The sequence below is a fragment of the Acomys russatus genome, chromosome X (genome assembly GCF_903995435.1).
Source record: "Acomys russatus chromosome X, mAcoRus1.1, whole genome shotgun sequence".
NCBI lineage: Eukaryota > Metazoa > Chordata > Mammalia > Rodentia > Muridae > Acomys > Acomys russatus.
In genome coordinates this window covers 76,739,331-76,752,406 of record NC_067169.1, presented here as the reverse complement: position 1 = coordinate 76,752,406, position 13,076 = coordinate 76,739,331, and the positions used below count along the sequence as shown (strand labels likewise).

The 13,076-nt window shown below is 42.7% G+C and overlaps 1 protein-coding gene across 1 annotated transcript in view; it reads left to right on the top strand.

Annotated features, from left to right (window-relative positions):
- Trmt2b (tRNA methyltransferase 2 homolog B) overlaps positions 1–12,812 on the top strand; it is a 38,660-nt gene extending 25,848 nt beyond the window's left edge. The window contains 14 exon segments of the mRNA XM_051141571.1: positions 1,780–1,926; positions 3,803–3,862; positions 3,865–3,899; positions 4,303–4,411; positions 4,413–4,448; positions 4,451–4,501; positions 4,532–4,541; positions 4,689–4,727; positions 4,730–4,792; positions 5,737–5,794; positions 5,996–6,054; positions 6,265–6,364; positions 12,167–12,209; positions 12,211–12,812. Coding sequence (XP_050997528.1) covers positions 1,780–1,926; positions 3,803–3,862; positions 3,865–3,899; positions 4,303–4,411; positions 4,413–4,448; positions 4,451–4,501; positions 4,532–4,541; positions 4,689–4,727; positions 4,730–4,792; positions 5,737–5,794; positions 5,996–6,054; positions 6,265–6,364; positions 12,167–12,209; positions 12,211–12,291 — 891 coding nt within the window. The 3' untranslated portion in view covers positions 12,292–12,812.
- The last annotated feature ends 264 nt before the right edge of the window (positions 12,813–13,076 follow it).

The window sequence follows — 13,076 nt, the reverse complement described above, 5'->3', positions numbered from 1 at the left end:
GCATGTATTATGTGCCAGGTTGAGGATATCATGCTAAACCTTCATGAAACGTAGAGTTCAGAACATAAAGAATGGTAATGCCCTCCATAAGGGCAAGGATTGGCTACATAGCCTCAGCAAGCCTGCAACTCAGGATCCTTCTGTTTCAGCCTCCTGAGTGTTAGGATTATAGATATGTGTTTATGCAGCTGGCCAAAGAGCATGGCTTTTTTTTTTTTTTTTTTTTTAATGTCAGTTTTCTTCTTAGGGCTGCTTAAATAAATTACCACAGGCCAGAGATATAAACAGCAGAAGTTTAGTTCCTTCCTGTTTGGAACCTGTAAGTCTAAGATAAGGGTCTAGCAGGTTTGTTTGTTCCGCAGGCCTATGGCTAACTTTTTTCTGTGGCCCTACATGGTCTTTACTCTCCATATTTAGCCCTGGTGTTTTTCTGTGTGCTAACATTCCTATAGTAGCCTCCTCTTCCTCCTGCTCCTCCTCCTGCTCCTCCTCCTGCTCCTCTGCTGGTTCTTCTTTCTTTGCCTTCCCTCTCTTCTCCTCCTCCTCTTTTCTTCCTCCTCCTCCTCTTCTTCTTTTTCTTATCCTTCGTCCTCCTCTTTCTTCCCCCTTCTTTCCTCTTCATCCTTTTAGACAGAGTCCCATGTAGTCCAGGCTGGCTTCAAACTTGTTATGTAGACAAGGATGACCTTGAACTTTTGATCTTCCTGCTTCTACCTTCCAAGGTATTACAGGTATGTGCCATCATGCCCTGTTCTTTCTTTTCTTTTCTTTTTCATTTTTTCTTGGTTTTTTAACTTTAATTTTATTAATTTATTCAGATTATAACTCAATTGTTATCCCATCACTTTTATCCTCCCATTCTTTCCTCCCTCCTGCTTTCACCATATTCCTCTCCCCTAGGTCCCCTAGGACCTCCTACCCCACTATATAGTCATAGGCTATCAGGTCTCATCTTGGTAGCCTGCTTACTCTTTCTCTGAGTGCCATCAAGCCTCCCCACCAAGGGGAGGTGGACAAATATGGGGCACCAGAGTTCATGTCAGAGTCAGTCCCCGCTCTCCACATAACTGAGGAGAATGACCTGTCAATTGGGTAGATCAGAGTAGGGGTTCGATGTTTACTACATATGTTGTCCTTGGTTAGTACAACAGTTTGATCAGACCCCCCTGCATGCCCTGTTCTTATGCAGTGCTGGAGATGGGAAATGCAGTACTTAATGTGTGGCAGGCAAGCACTCTCTCAGATGAGCTGTAACTACCCCCACCTCTCCGCTTTTTATAAAGATGCTGGTCGGATTGGATTGACTGTGCTTAATCACTTCCTTTCAGTTTAATCATCTCTTAATTTTATGTACCTTTTCAGGGGGTTTATAAGACATGTGTAGCCTTGGCTGTCCCGGTCTCACTTTGTATACCAGGCTGGGCTCGAACTCACAGAGATCCTCCTGCCACTGCTTCTCCGAGTGCTGGGGTTACAGGAGTGTGCCGCCGCACCTGGCTAATTTTGTATATTTTGAGAGTCTCACTAGGTAGCCTAGAGTAATGTTAAAGACCACAGGCTCTTGAATCCTTGAAGTATGTTGACTATCATGCCTGGCTTCCTTACTCACCTCATTAAAGATCTGTTTCCAAATACAGTCATGTTCTGAGAATCTGAGATTAAAAGTTTCAACATACACATTTTGGGGAGCATAATACAACCTTGAACAATGACCCAGAGTGAATAGTGAGTTGTGGGACTTGTTCCCTCTGCCTATATATAATATCAGTTTCTTCTTAGTACTATGAAGAGTTCCTTCCACAGTCTTCAGTGGAACTCTATCTTCTGTTTTATGAAGGTGAACACTGGCGTGAGCTCACAATTCAAACCAATAGCCAAGGACACACAATGGCTGTTGTCACGTTTCATCCTCAGGGACTAAGTCAGGTAAGTCTAGCAGGATAAGAAGCCACTTCTATAGTACCTTTATACTATTTCTCAGTTTTGTTTTTTGTTTTTTTAAGTTTTAGAGCAGATGGCAGAAACTATACATCCATAGAATTTTGTTTGGTTTTTGAGACAAGGTTTCTCTGTGTAGCCTTGGATGTCCTGGACTCACTCTGTAGACCAGCTTGGCCTTGAACTCACAGAGATTCTCCTGTCTCTGCATCCCTGAGTGCTAGGATGAAAGGTGTGTGCCACCACATCCAGCTCATAGAATATTTGTGTAGGTTAGAGAGCAGGTTTGATGATGAACAGTTGGTAAGAACATAATATAATTTAAGCATACAGCTTGCATAAATAAATCACAAAGACTGGCTAGGTTACCCCAGATAATTATTATACATGGACTCCCAAGTATTTTCATAAGAACATTCATTGCTCATAGTAGTAGAAGCTACTGAATCCAGAAGCTATTTGCATAGAGATTTGCATGTCTGACTTTTATAATTGAAATACTCCACACACTCATAGTGGTGAGCGAAGCAGTCTTCCAAATTATGCTTTACATTTGTAATGCGTGTAACACATTCAGACTGTGTTCTAGTCTGCTATTTGTTGCTGTGATAAAAACCATGATAAGCAACTTGGGGAAAAAAGCATTTCTTTCACCTTATAGTTCACAGTGTATCATGAAGGGACGCCAGAGAAAGAATTCAAGGCAGGAACCCAGAGGCAATAGCTGAAGTAGAGGTCATGGAGGCATGCTGCTTACTGGCTGGGCTTTCTCCAAACAGCCGTCATTTGAGAAAATGTCCAGTAGCCACATCCACAGGCCAGTCTCATGGAGGCAATTCCTCAACTGAGGCTCCTTCTGCCTACATCACTGCATCACATGTCCTGTTGATAAGACAACAGCAAAACCCCAACCAGCACAGATAGTCTGGTATGGAAATACCCCCATACTTAGCTGACTATCTCAACTGCCTTATGAAGTATGCATGCATAAGAGGAATGTTAGTTACCCCCTTCATTTTATAGATTTAACAGATGGAGGGAGTCATAGTCACATGGAAGTTAAAGGGCCAGTTAACTACAAAGCGATGATTTGACTCTGAGTCCTTTGATTCCTAGGCTGTTCTCTTAAATTCTGTAGCTTCGACATGCCTTATAACCCCGTGTTTGTATGCTAAGCTAGTCTGTAGTGATTAGCAATATTAGAATTCTATTATGTTCTGTAGTCAGAAGAAAAAGGAGTTGCCATGTTCATTATTTTCTTCTTACATTTAATTGGATGTCAGAGAACAACTGGTGTGCGTTCTCTCCTTCCATCATATGGGTTCCAGGGGGCTAAATTCAGGTCATTCAGCTAGATCACAAGTTCCTTTACCTACTCAGCCATCTTGCTGGCCCATCATGTTTTTTCTTTTCTGTTTCCCAGTTCATTTCTTCTAGAACTCATATCTTCAGAGGTGATATTTGAGTGGGTGGTTGGGATAGCAGAAGCAGAGAAATATGAAGGGATCTGAAAGGTTACTTTTTGTGCGTGATGGGACAGAAGCTTAGTTTAGCTCCTTGTTTATAAGAATAACTCACGCTTTTCTTTGGAGAACTATTAGAGGCTCATGCTAGAGAAAGTGCCAGTTCTATTGTATGAGATTTGTCAGAAGCTGAAAGGCCAAGCAGTGCTTCTGCTGAGATATGAAAATAGCCTGTTGTTGTTGTTGTTGTTTTTGTCCTGCCATCCTGCAGAACAGTACTTTATGCTAAGTGTTATTTATGATAGGATCTGAGAACTGTGTCTTTTTGTCTGACTACTGTGGGGCTGGTTACTGTAGCTAACAGCAAGATTGCTTGACACTTGACTTCCTGCTCTGGGCAGGAGGAGGTCTATATTCAGATGGTGAGCTTGAAGGATGTTTTCATTAAAGGCCCTGGAGCACTCTCTGTGACTTGACCTCACTCTATTTTCAGGAGAGGTAAGCCTGGGGCAGCCAGACAGAAAGGAGGAGGTTGCAGACTTGTAGAGCCTGGTTTTATGGTTGCCTTGCTGATGGTGAACTGCTGAGAGCGGAGGCCCACAAGCTAGTTAGACCTGCTTTTCATACATCTGTCACATCCGGGAACCCAGGCTAGTATACAAAAGTGAAGTGGGTCATGGAGCCCTTTAGCTTCACAAAATCAAAACAAAAGGAATATAAAATGAGAGTGTGTACATGTACCCCCGTCTGTGAAGAATGCAGTTTGTACAGAGGTCTCAGGGCCATGGCAAGGAAAGCTGTGTCTCCCAGCTGAGAGGCTTGGGCTGCCCCTTCCAACAAATCTGTAAGGGGTATAATGCTCTGCCATTCTAAACTGCTGTCTTTCTTTACTGTTTCCTAGAACCATGACCCGTTGCAGCCATCAGCAGTCCTCCTACTAGCTCCTGTTTGGGGAACCCTACATCTTCGAAGATCTTCTGGGTTTGAAGAGCCTCATCTCTCCAGATGCTTTTTTTCCAGATGAATACTGCTGGTGCAGAGATGCTGTATATTGGACCATCGGGGAGCTGAGTGGCGTGAACTCCAATAGCGTCCTGCCTGTGAAACAGGCAAGTGGCCACGCAAGTAAGAGTCTGTGCTGTTTAGCTCTCACATGCCATCTACCCAGAACTTAAGGTCTTTACAGTGGTGGCAGTAGGGGAGGCAGGGGAGATGGTGTTGATGGTAAAAATATAGCCAATGGTTTAAAACACAAAAATAATCTCCTCTTATTTCTGACTTCTCCAGGTGTGATTGGTCTTTCTCTTGCCTGGCGTGTCTCCCAGGTTTTGGCCTCGAGCTGGTGGAGCAGGCAGTAAAGGATGCCCAGAGGACTGCAGCCTTCAATGGTACCTAGATCAGATTCTGCAGAGAAATGAAGGGCTGGAGTTGAGGGGCTATCAATATAGCTGAATGGCGCACTGTTTTCTTAGCGTAGAAGCCCAGGAGTCGATTACCAGCACTATAAAAAAACAAACAGACAGAAATGCAGTTGCTTCTGCACAAAGTGCAGACCTACTGTATCCCCAACTTACAGGGAGGCAGGGTTCTAGAGTAGCCTGAGATGGATCTTCATGTTTTCTAGAAGAGGCCCTAACAATGACTTCTCGGTGCACAGAAGAGCATAAGGTAAGTACAAGCCTAGTTGGTAGGAAGGGAAATGATAACATGGTGGACATAATAGAAGAATCTGCGTTAATTAGACTCTGAAGGCATCAGAGCCTAATGCAATTGGTTTTAAACTTAAGAGTTTCGGCCTGGCATTTGGGTCAACAACTTTAATCCCAGCACTCAGGAAGCAGAAGGAGAGACAGGTGGATGTCTGTGTGCTCAAGGCTATACCTGGTCTACACAGGTTTATCTTCTTTCCTTTATTCTGCTTCTAGACCATTCCTTTAGTTGTTTTATTATTGTTGTTCTTACTGTTATTATTTCAATGCAACCAGGACTGACCTTGAAAGCCTTATCTCTTTCTTTTGCCTCTCAAGTGCTGGGATTATAAATGTGTGCCAACACGCCCAATTTCCAGACAGTTCTTGAAGTACCAAGTGGACACTTGTGATGGAGCAGGAGGAGCACTGGAGTGAGAGTGAAGGTTTTTGTTGTGTTCTTCCGTGCTGTGTGTCGAGTCACTTTAGCAGCAAGCCCAAGAGTGTTTCTTCCTTTGCCCTTTAGAAGTACAATGGAGCCAAAGGGAACGGTAGGACCCTGGTTGCTATGTAATACACTTCTATAAAGTTGAAGCTTCCCACTTGTTGGGCTCATGTTATGTCACTTGGCCCTCTATTCCACAGTGTCACCAACTGTGAATTTCATGCTTGTAGAACAGAGAAGATTTTGCCAGAGCTGTTAAAGTCACAGAAAGATGAGAAGCTACCAAGAAGAGACTTGATACCCTATGAGCATACACAGGGGGAGGAAATCCCCCTCAGTCACAGTCATAGGGGAGGGGAGTAAGGGGAAAGTGGGAGGGAGGGAAGAATGGGAGGATACAAGGGATGGGATAACCATTGAGATGTAACAAGAATAAATTAATAAAAAAAAAAAAAAGAAAGGAAAAAGAAAGATGAGAAGCTAACTGTTGCAGTGATGAACCCTGCCCGTGCTGGACTGCGTAAGGAAGACGGGGCAGCTTGGGTGTTCCCCATGGCGTCTACCTGTTCTGTGTCTGTATTCCCATACCAGGCTAAGGGACTCCCTATGAGGAAGCCCTGGAGCGGTGTCTCCATGCCTTAGCGATCCTTAGTGCTTCTCGGCATAGGGTTTGGAATAGCAGGGACTGTTGTGCTGGTTAAATCTACTAAGGATGTGTTCACTCCTTCAGATTACCAAGTGATGCAAGCCATTTGAAACTGCGGGGCCATCCACACTCTAGTATTTGTTTCCTGCAAGCCCCATGGAGAAAGCATGAGGAACTTCATTGAGTGAGTCCTGCCTTTTTTTTCTGTATTCTTTTTCCATGAGCTGGGGATGTAGCTCAGTTGATAGAGTAACTGGCTACCATATATGCCCCAGGTTTGATAATCTGCACCACATAAAACTGAGCAGGAGTGGTAGAGCAGGAGGATTCGAAGTTCAAGATGATCCTTGCTATGTATCAAGTGAGATTGAAGCCAGCGTGGGATAAGCAAGACCCAGTCTCATTAAAAAAGCAAAACCTCAAAACTATTTTTCTAAAAATCAAAATAGTCCATGCAATATATCCTGATTATGGTTTCCTCTCCCTCTACCCCTCCCAGTTTCTCCTCACCTCCCTTTCCCTTTGGATGCACTCCCAGTCTGTCTCTCACTAGAAAAGAACAGGCTAGCTAGGCAATGGTGGTGGATGCCTGTAATCCTAGCACTTAGCACCAGGGAGGCAGAGGCAGATAGATCTCTGAGTTTGAGGCCAGTCTGGTCTACAGAATGAGTTCCAAGACAGTCAGGGCTACGTAGAGAAACCCTGTCTTGAAAAAACTAAAAGAAAAAGGAAAGGAAAGAAAGAAAAGAACAGGCTTCCAAAGAGATGATACATGACAAAAACAAAATATAATAGGATGAAGCAAAAACCATCATATCAATATTGGACACAACAGCCTAACTGGAGGAAAAGAGTCCCAAGAATAGGCAAAAGTAAAAGATCCACTCATTCTCATAATCAGGAGTTCTATAAAAATACTAAGCTAATAGCTATAATACATATGTGGAGGACCTTGTGTAGGCCTTGTGCTTGCTTTTTCAGCCTCTGTGAGTGCACATGTGCCTTGCTTAGCTGATTCAGAGGCCCTTATTCTCCTGGTGGTCTCTATCCTCTGTGACATACATGCAGGGAAAACACCTCACATACATAAACTAAAATAAATCTTTTTTTAAAACGTATACAACCAATGGTCAGAACATTCTCCACAGTTGAGTGGAGAGTGTGATATGACTTTCTCACGTACTCTGGTGCCTCACATTTGACTATGTCCCCTGGAGGGGGAGACCTGGTGGCACTCAGAGGAAGGACAGCAGGTAGCCAAGAAGAGACTTGATACCCTATGAGAATATATAGGGGGAGGTAATCCCCCTCAGGAACAGTCATAGGGGAGGGGAATAATGGGAAAATGGGGGGGGGAGGAATGGGAGGATACAAGGGATGGGATAACCATTGAGATGTAACAAGAATAAATTAATAAAAAATAAAATTAAAAAGAAAACGTATACAGTTCAATGAGTTTTGGCTGACTCATTTTCAGACTCACGCAGCCATCACCACCATCTTAAGTCCAGAGTATTTTTGTCTTCTCAAAACAAAACTGTACCTTTTAGCATCACTGTGCAGCTCCACCCCTGCTGTCTGATCCAAGCAACCTGTAATGCACTTTTTGCTTATAGATTTGCTTGGCATTTCATTAAATCGAATTGTGCCATTTACTTACGTGGTTCTTTGCATTTTCTTTCACTTAGCATAATGTATGTGATGTTCATCTGTGTTTAAACATTTATTAGTCCTTTTTCTTTTTGTTTGTTTGTTTGTTTTGTTTTTGAGACAGGATTTCTCTGTAGCTTTTATGAGTAATGTTGCAATAACTATTCATGTGCAAGTTTTTCTTTCTTTCTTTCTTTCTTTTTTTTTTTTGGTTTTTTGAGACAGGGTTTCTCTGTGTAGCCTTGGCTGCCCTGGACTAACTTTGTAGACCAGGCTGGCCTAGAACTCACAGTGATCCGCCTGCCTCTGCCTCCCACGTGCTGGGTTTAAAGGCGTGCACCACCACCGCCCGGCTCATGTATTTTTTTGAGAAAGACCTGGGGGAGGAAATACTGGGCCACTTAGTAACTAGATTAACCTTTTGAAGAACTTCAGTTGGTTTTCGAAGCTGCTGCTCTATTGTACCAACAGTAGTAGAAGGACATTCTAAAGTCTCTGTATCCTCATCAAGTTTTCTTATTGGCTTTTAAAAAAATTTTACAATGTTGGCAATCAAGCCGTGGACCACTTGTATGTTTCCAGTGAGGTATACGCTAAGCTTTTGTTTCTGCCTTTTTTCTTATAATGGAGTTCATGGCAAGTGGCATCTCGTAGTACTTTTTCTTTGCATTTCTCCAATTGCTAAAGATTTTTCAGTGCTTTGTTTCTTTTTAAATTGAATTTTACTTTATTTTTCATTAATTTATTTATTTACTTTATATCCCGATCAGAATTTCCCTTCCTTTGTCTCCTCTCAGTCCTCTCCTCACCTCCTCTCCCTACCCCTCACCCTCTCTCTCACCTCCTCTCCCTACCCCTATGTACCTCCCTGTCTTCTTAGAGAAGGGGAGGCCGCCCATGGTTATCAACCTGTCTTGGCATATTAAGTAGGACTGGGCACATCGTCTTCTATTGAGGCTAGACAAGGCAGCTCAGTAAGGAGAAAGGGATCCAGAGGCAGGCAACAGAGTTAGAGACAGCCTTAGTTGTTAGAGGTCCCCCATGAGGACCAAGCTGCACATCTGTTACATATGTGGTGGGGGGAGCCTAGGTCCACCCCATGGATGCTTTCTGGCTGGTGGTTCAGTCTCTGTGGGCCTCCATGGGGCAAGGTTAGTTAATTCTATAGGTTCCTTGTGGTGTCCTTGACCTCCCTGGCTCTTTCAATACGTTCTCCCCCTTCTTCCATAACATTCCCGAAGCTCTGCCTATTGTTTTGCTGTGAGTCTCTATATCTTTTTCCATCAGCTGTTGGGTGAAGCCACTCAGAGGATAGTTATACTAGGCTCCTGTTTGCACTTATAGCAGAATATCATTAATAATTAATAGTGTCAGGAGTTAGTTCCCTCTCATGGCATTTGACCCAAGTTGTACCACTCATTGGTTGGCTAGTTTGAAGGTTTTGTATGTGGGTTGGTGTCCCCCTCCCTCCACTGGAAGTCCTGCCTGGCTACAGGAAGTGGCCACTTCAGGCTCCATATCCTCCTCTGCTAGGAGTCTCAGCTAGGTCATCACCATAATCTCCCTGGAGCCTTCTGCTTCCCAGAGATGCCTGCCTCCACTGATTCTGTTTTCTCATCCAGCCTTCTTCCCTATTCTCCCCACACCAGATGCCAGCCCTCACTTCTTCCCCACCCTCCCTCCCTCCCAGTTCCCTCCCTCCATCTTCTTAAGATATCTATTTTATTTCCCCTTCTGAGTGAGATTCAAGCATCGTCCCTTGGGCCTTCCTTGTAACTTAGCTTCTTTGGGTCTGTGGATTATAGTATGGTTATCCTGTAATTTATGGCTAATATCCATTTATAAATAAGTATATACCATGCATGTCTTTCTGGGTCTGGGTTAACTCACTCAGGATGATCTTTTCTAGTTCCACCCATTTGCCTGCAAATTTCGGGATTTCCTTGTTTTTAATAGCTGAGTAGTATTCCATTGTGTAAATGTACCACAGTTTCTTTATCGACTTTTAGATGAGGGACATCTAGGTTGTTTCCAGATTCTGTCTATTATGAATAAAGCTGCTATGAACATAGTTTATCATATGTCCTTTTTGTGTGGTGGAGCAACTTCTGGGTATATTCCAAGGAGTGGAACAGCTGGGTCTTGAGGTAGGTCAATTCCCAGTATTCTGAGAAAGCGCCAGATAGATTTCCAAAGTGGCTGTCCTAGTTTGCATTCCCACCAGCAATGGAGGAATGTTCCTCTCTCTCCACATCCTCGCCAGCATGTGGTGTCACTTGAATTTTTGATCTTAGCCATTCTGATGGGTGTAAGATGGAATCTCAGTGTCGTTTTGATTTGCATTTCCCTGATTCAAGATTCCTCTGTTGAGTATTCTCTGTTTAGCTCTATACCCCGTTTTTAATTGGGTTATTTGGTTTGTTAGAGTTTAATTTCTTGAGTTCTTTATTGGATTTCCCCAATTTTTGAGTGCTTTACTTTTTAAAAAAATATATCTTATTTGTATTTTTCTTTAGAGATAGAGTTTTGTGTATTCCAAGCTGGCTTCAAACTCACTATATATTACAGAATGACCCTAAATTTGTGGTTTCCAGCCTTCATGTCCTGAGTGCTGGGATTATGGGAATGCAGCACTGAGTCTGCGTGTAAAGAGCTCAGGGCTTTGTGCATACTAGGGCCAGCACTCTACTAACTGAGCTATTTCTCAGGCTCCTGTTTTGGTCATTTGTAAAACATTAGATATTTACAGGTTAACATAAGATTCAGCTCTTATGTGCGTCTTTAACTGGGTTGATGTTTTAGTATTGTGGTTTTAGAATTCTTCTGTATATCCAGTAGAGGCCCCATGTGAAGTATATGAGTTGAAAAAAGAAATCCATCTCCACTTCTAGTTGCTCCCTGTGTGTGTCTCTGTATGTGTTCATGAGTGTTGCTAGACCTCAAATCCATGACTACACACAAGCCAGTGAGTATTCTGCTGCTACTAAGCCACATCCCCAATTCCTTCTCTTTGTCGTCTTCCTCATCTACCTTCTCTTCCTCTTTTTCCTTCTTCATCTGTCTTTTTGAGACACAGTTTCACTATGTAGCCCTGGCTGTCCTGGAACTCACTATGTAGACCAGGCTGGCCTCAACCCCACAGTTTTCTGCCTTCTTCTACCACCCAGAGTGCTGGGATTAAAGTTGTGCTCCACCATGCCTGGCTCAGTAGTATCTTTTGGAGCACAGTAAAGTATATTTTTCTGACGTTTGATTTAAGTTCTGTGATAATATTGTTACTAAGTAGAACTAGGAAGGTATAGAAGTGCTTATATAATAATTAAAAATGAGATTAATTTAAAAGATGACAATATATATTTATGCTTGCTTATATATTCATAGAGAGACTCTGGTAAGTTATATGAGAAACTGATAACAAGAAAATTAAATTGGAGCTAGAGAGATGGCTCTGCAGTTAAGAGAATATACTGCTTTTGCCAAGGAACTGAGTTTCATTACCTGCACCAGAGCTACGCAAACAAACCCTGTTTTGAAAAACCAAAGACCAAAACAAAAAAGACTAAACCTAGAATTCAAGTAGCACACTGAGCAAATTTCTAAACAAGATAAGACAGTTTTGATTTGATAAGATACTATGTACTTATGGTAGAAAAAAATCCAATAGTGCAAAAGTACAAAAATAATGGGAATAAATTGGTACAACCTTTTTTAGAAGAGTTTAGTGAGTACATATATTAGGATAAGCCATAAATATCTCATATATAATAACATATGATATATATTATAAGCCCCTATATATATCATATATATCTTATATATGTAATGTGTACACACACACACACACACACACACACACACACACACACACACACACACACGCCATCCTGTTTTTGAGACAGGATCTCTCACGAGCCTGAGTTTCACCCAGTAAGCTAGGCTGGCCAGTGAGCCCAGGATCTGCCTGGTTTTGCTTCCCTAGAACTGTATTACAAGCATATGCCAACATATCTTACACTTTTACATGGCTTCTGGGGGTTGAACTCAGGTACCTTGCCAACCAAACCATCTTTTCAGTCAGTCCTTTAGATGCATTTTGATTTAAAAATTTCAGCTTACAGTGTGTTTGTTGGGCCATAATGCCACTGTTAGTTGAGCATCTGTACTCCAGTAAGGAGGATGGATAAGCAAGACCGTTACATGAAAATAATGAGCAGTGGTGATGAGAGATGCATGGGCCCGTATGACTCCTGAGGAAGGACCTCAATTTTAAGCAACTGTGTTCCCATAGATGCTTCTTTCTGTTGCTATGAACTGATATTCTGGTCTCTTTCTTTAGGCTGTGCTGTCCTTCACACTCTACTAAGAAGCTTCTAGGTGAAACCTTTTGTCCTGAGGGAAGCTGTACCCGTGGATTTGTCTCCCCACACCCCACACTGTGAGCTGGTACTGCTCTTCAGTTGACAAGATCAAGAACCTGCAGCCTCTTGAGGCTGACATTTCAGAGATGCCCAGGTTTGGCATGTTGCTGCGTTGGAGACCCTGGAAGCATCACCAGGGAAACCAGTCTTTGAATCCTGAGCAAGAAGAATATAGCTGGCCTCCTTCTCTGAGGCAGATGGAACTGTAGCTTGTCATTTTCCCTTGGAATTATCCGTATTTGTCTAGCTTTGGCTGCTAGTAACTTCTTGAACCGGGATTTATATTGCTCCGCCCTTTTGCTATCTACATAGCATCATTCAATTTATAGTCTTGTCCTCACCATGTGACAAGACTGCTTTTGTTGTGGGGGATAGCTGCTTTTTGAGCAGCTGATAATAATTTCATATTGACTGGGATCTGTCTATTTACTCTGAGATCGTACCATTTATAGGGCTTTTGTTTTGTGTTTGTCTTTGTTTTGTCTGTTTATTTGGGGTTTTCATTTGTTTGCTTGTTTGTTTGAAACAGGGTCTCACTCATCCTGTAATTGAGGTTGACTTCGAACTTCTGATCCTTCTGCCTAGACTTCATGAGTGCTGGGATTAGAGGTATGTGCCACCACATCTGGCTTTGTGCAATGGTGGGCATCAAAGCCAGGAAAGATTACACATAAGGTAAACTGTTTACCAACTGAGAACAGGTGTAGCCTCCTTGCAAATGTTTTTTGGAAAGTAGAACCAACTTGAACATTTTACAACGCCATGTAAGGGGCAGGGGAGATGGCTAAGTAGGTAAAGTGCTTTTGCAGATGCACAGGAAGCTGAGTT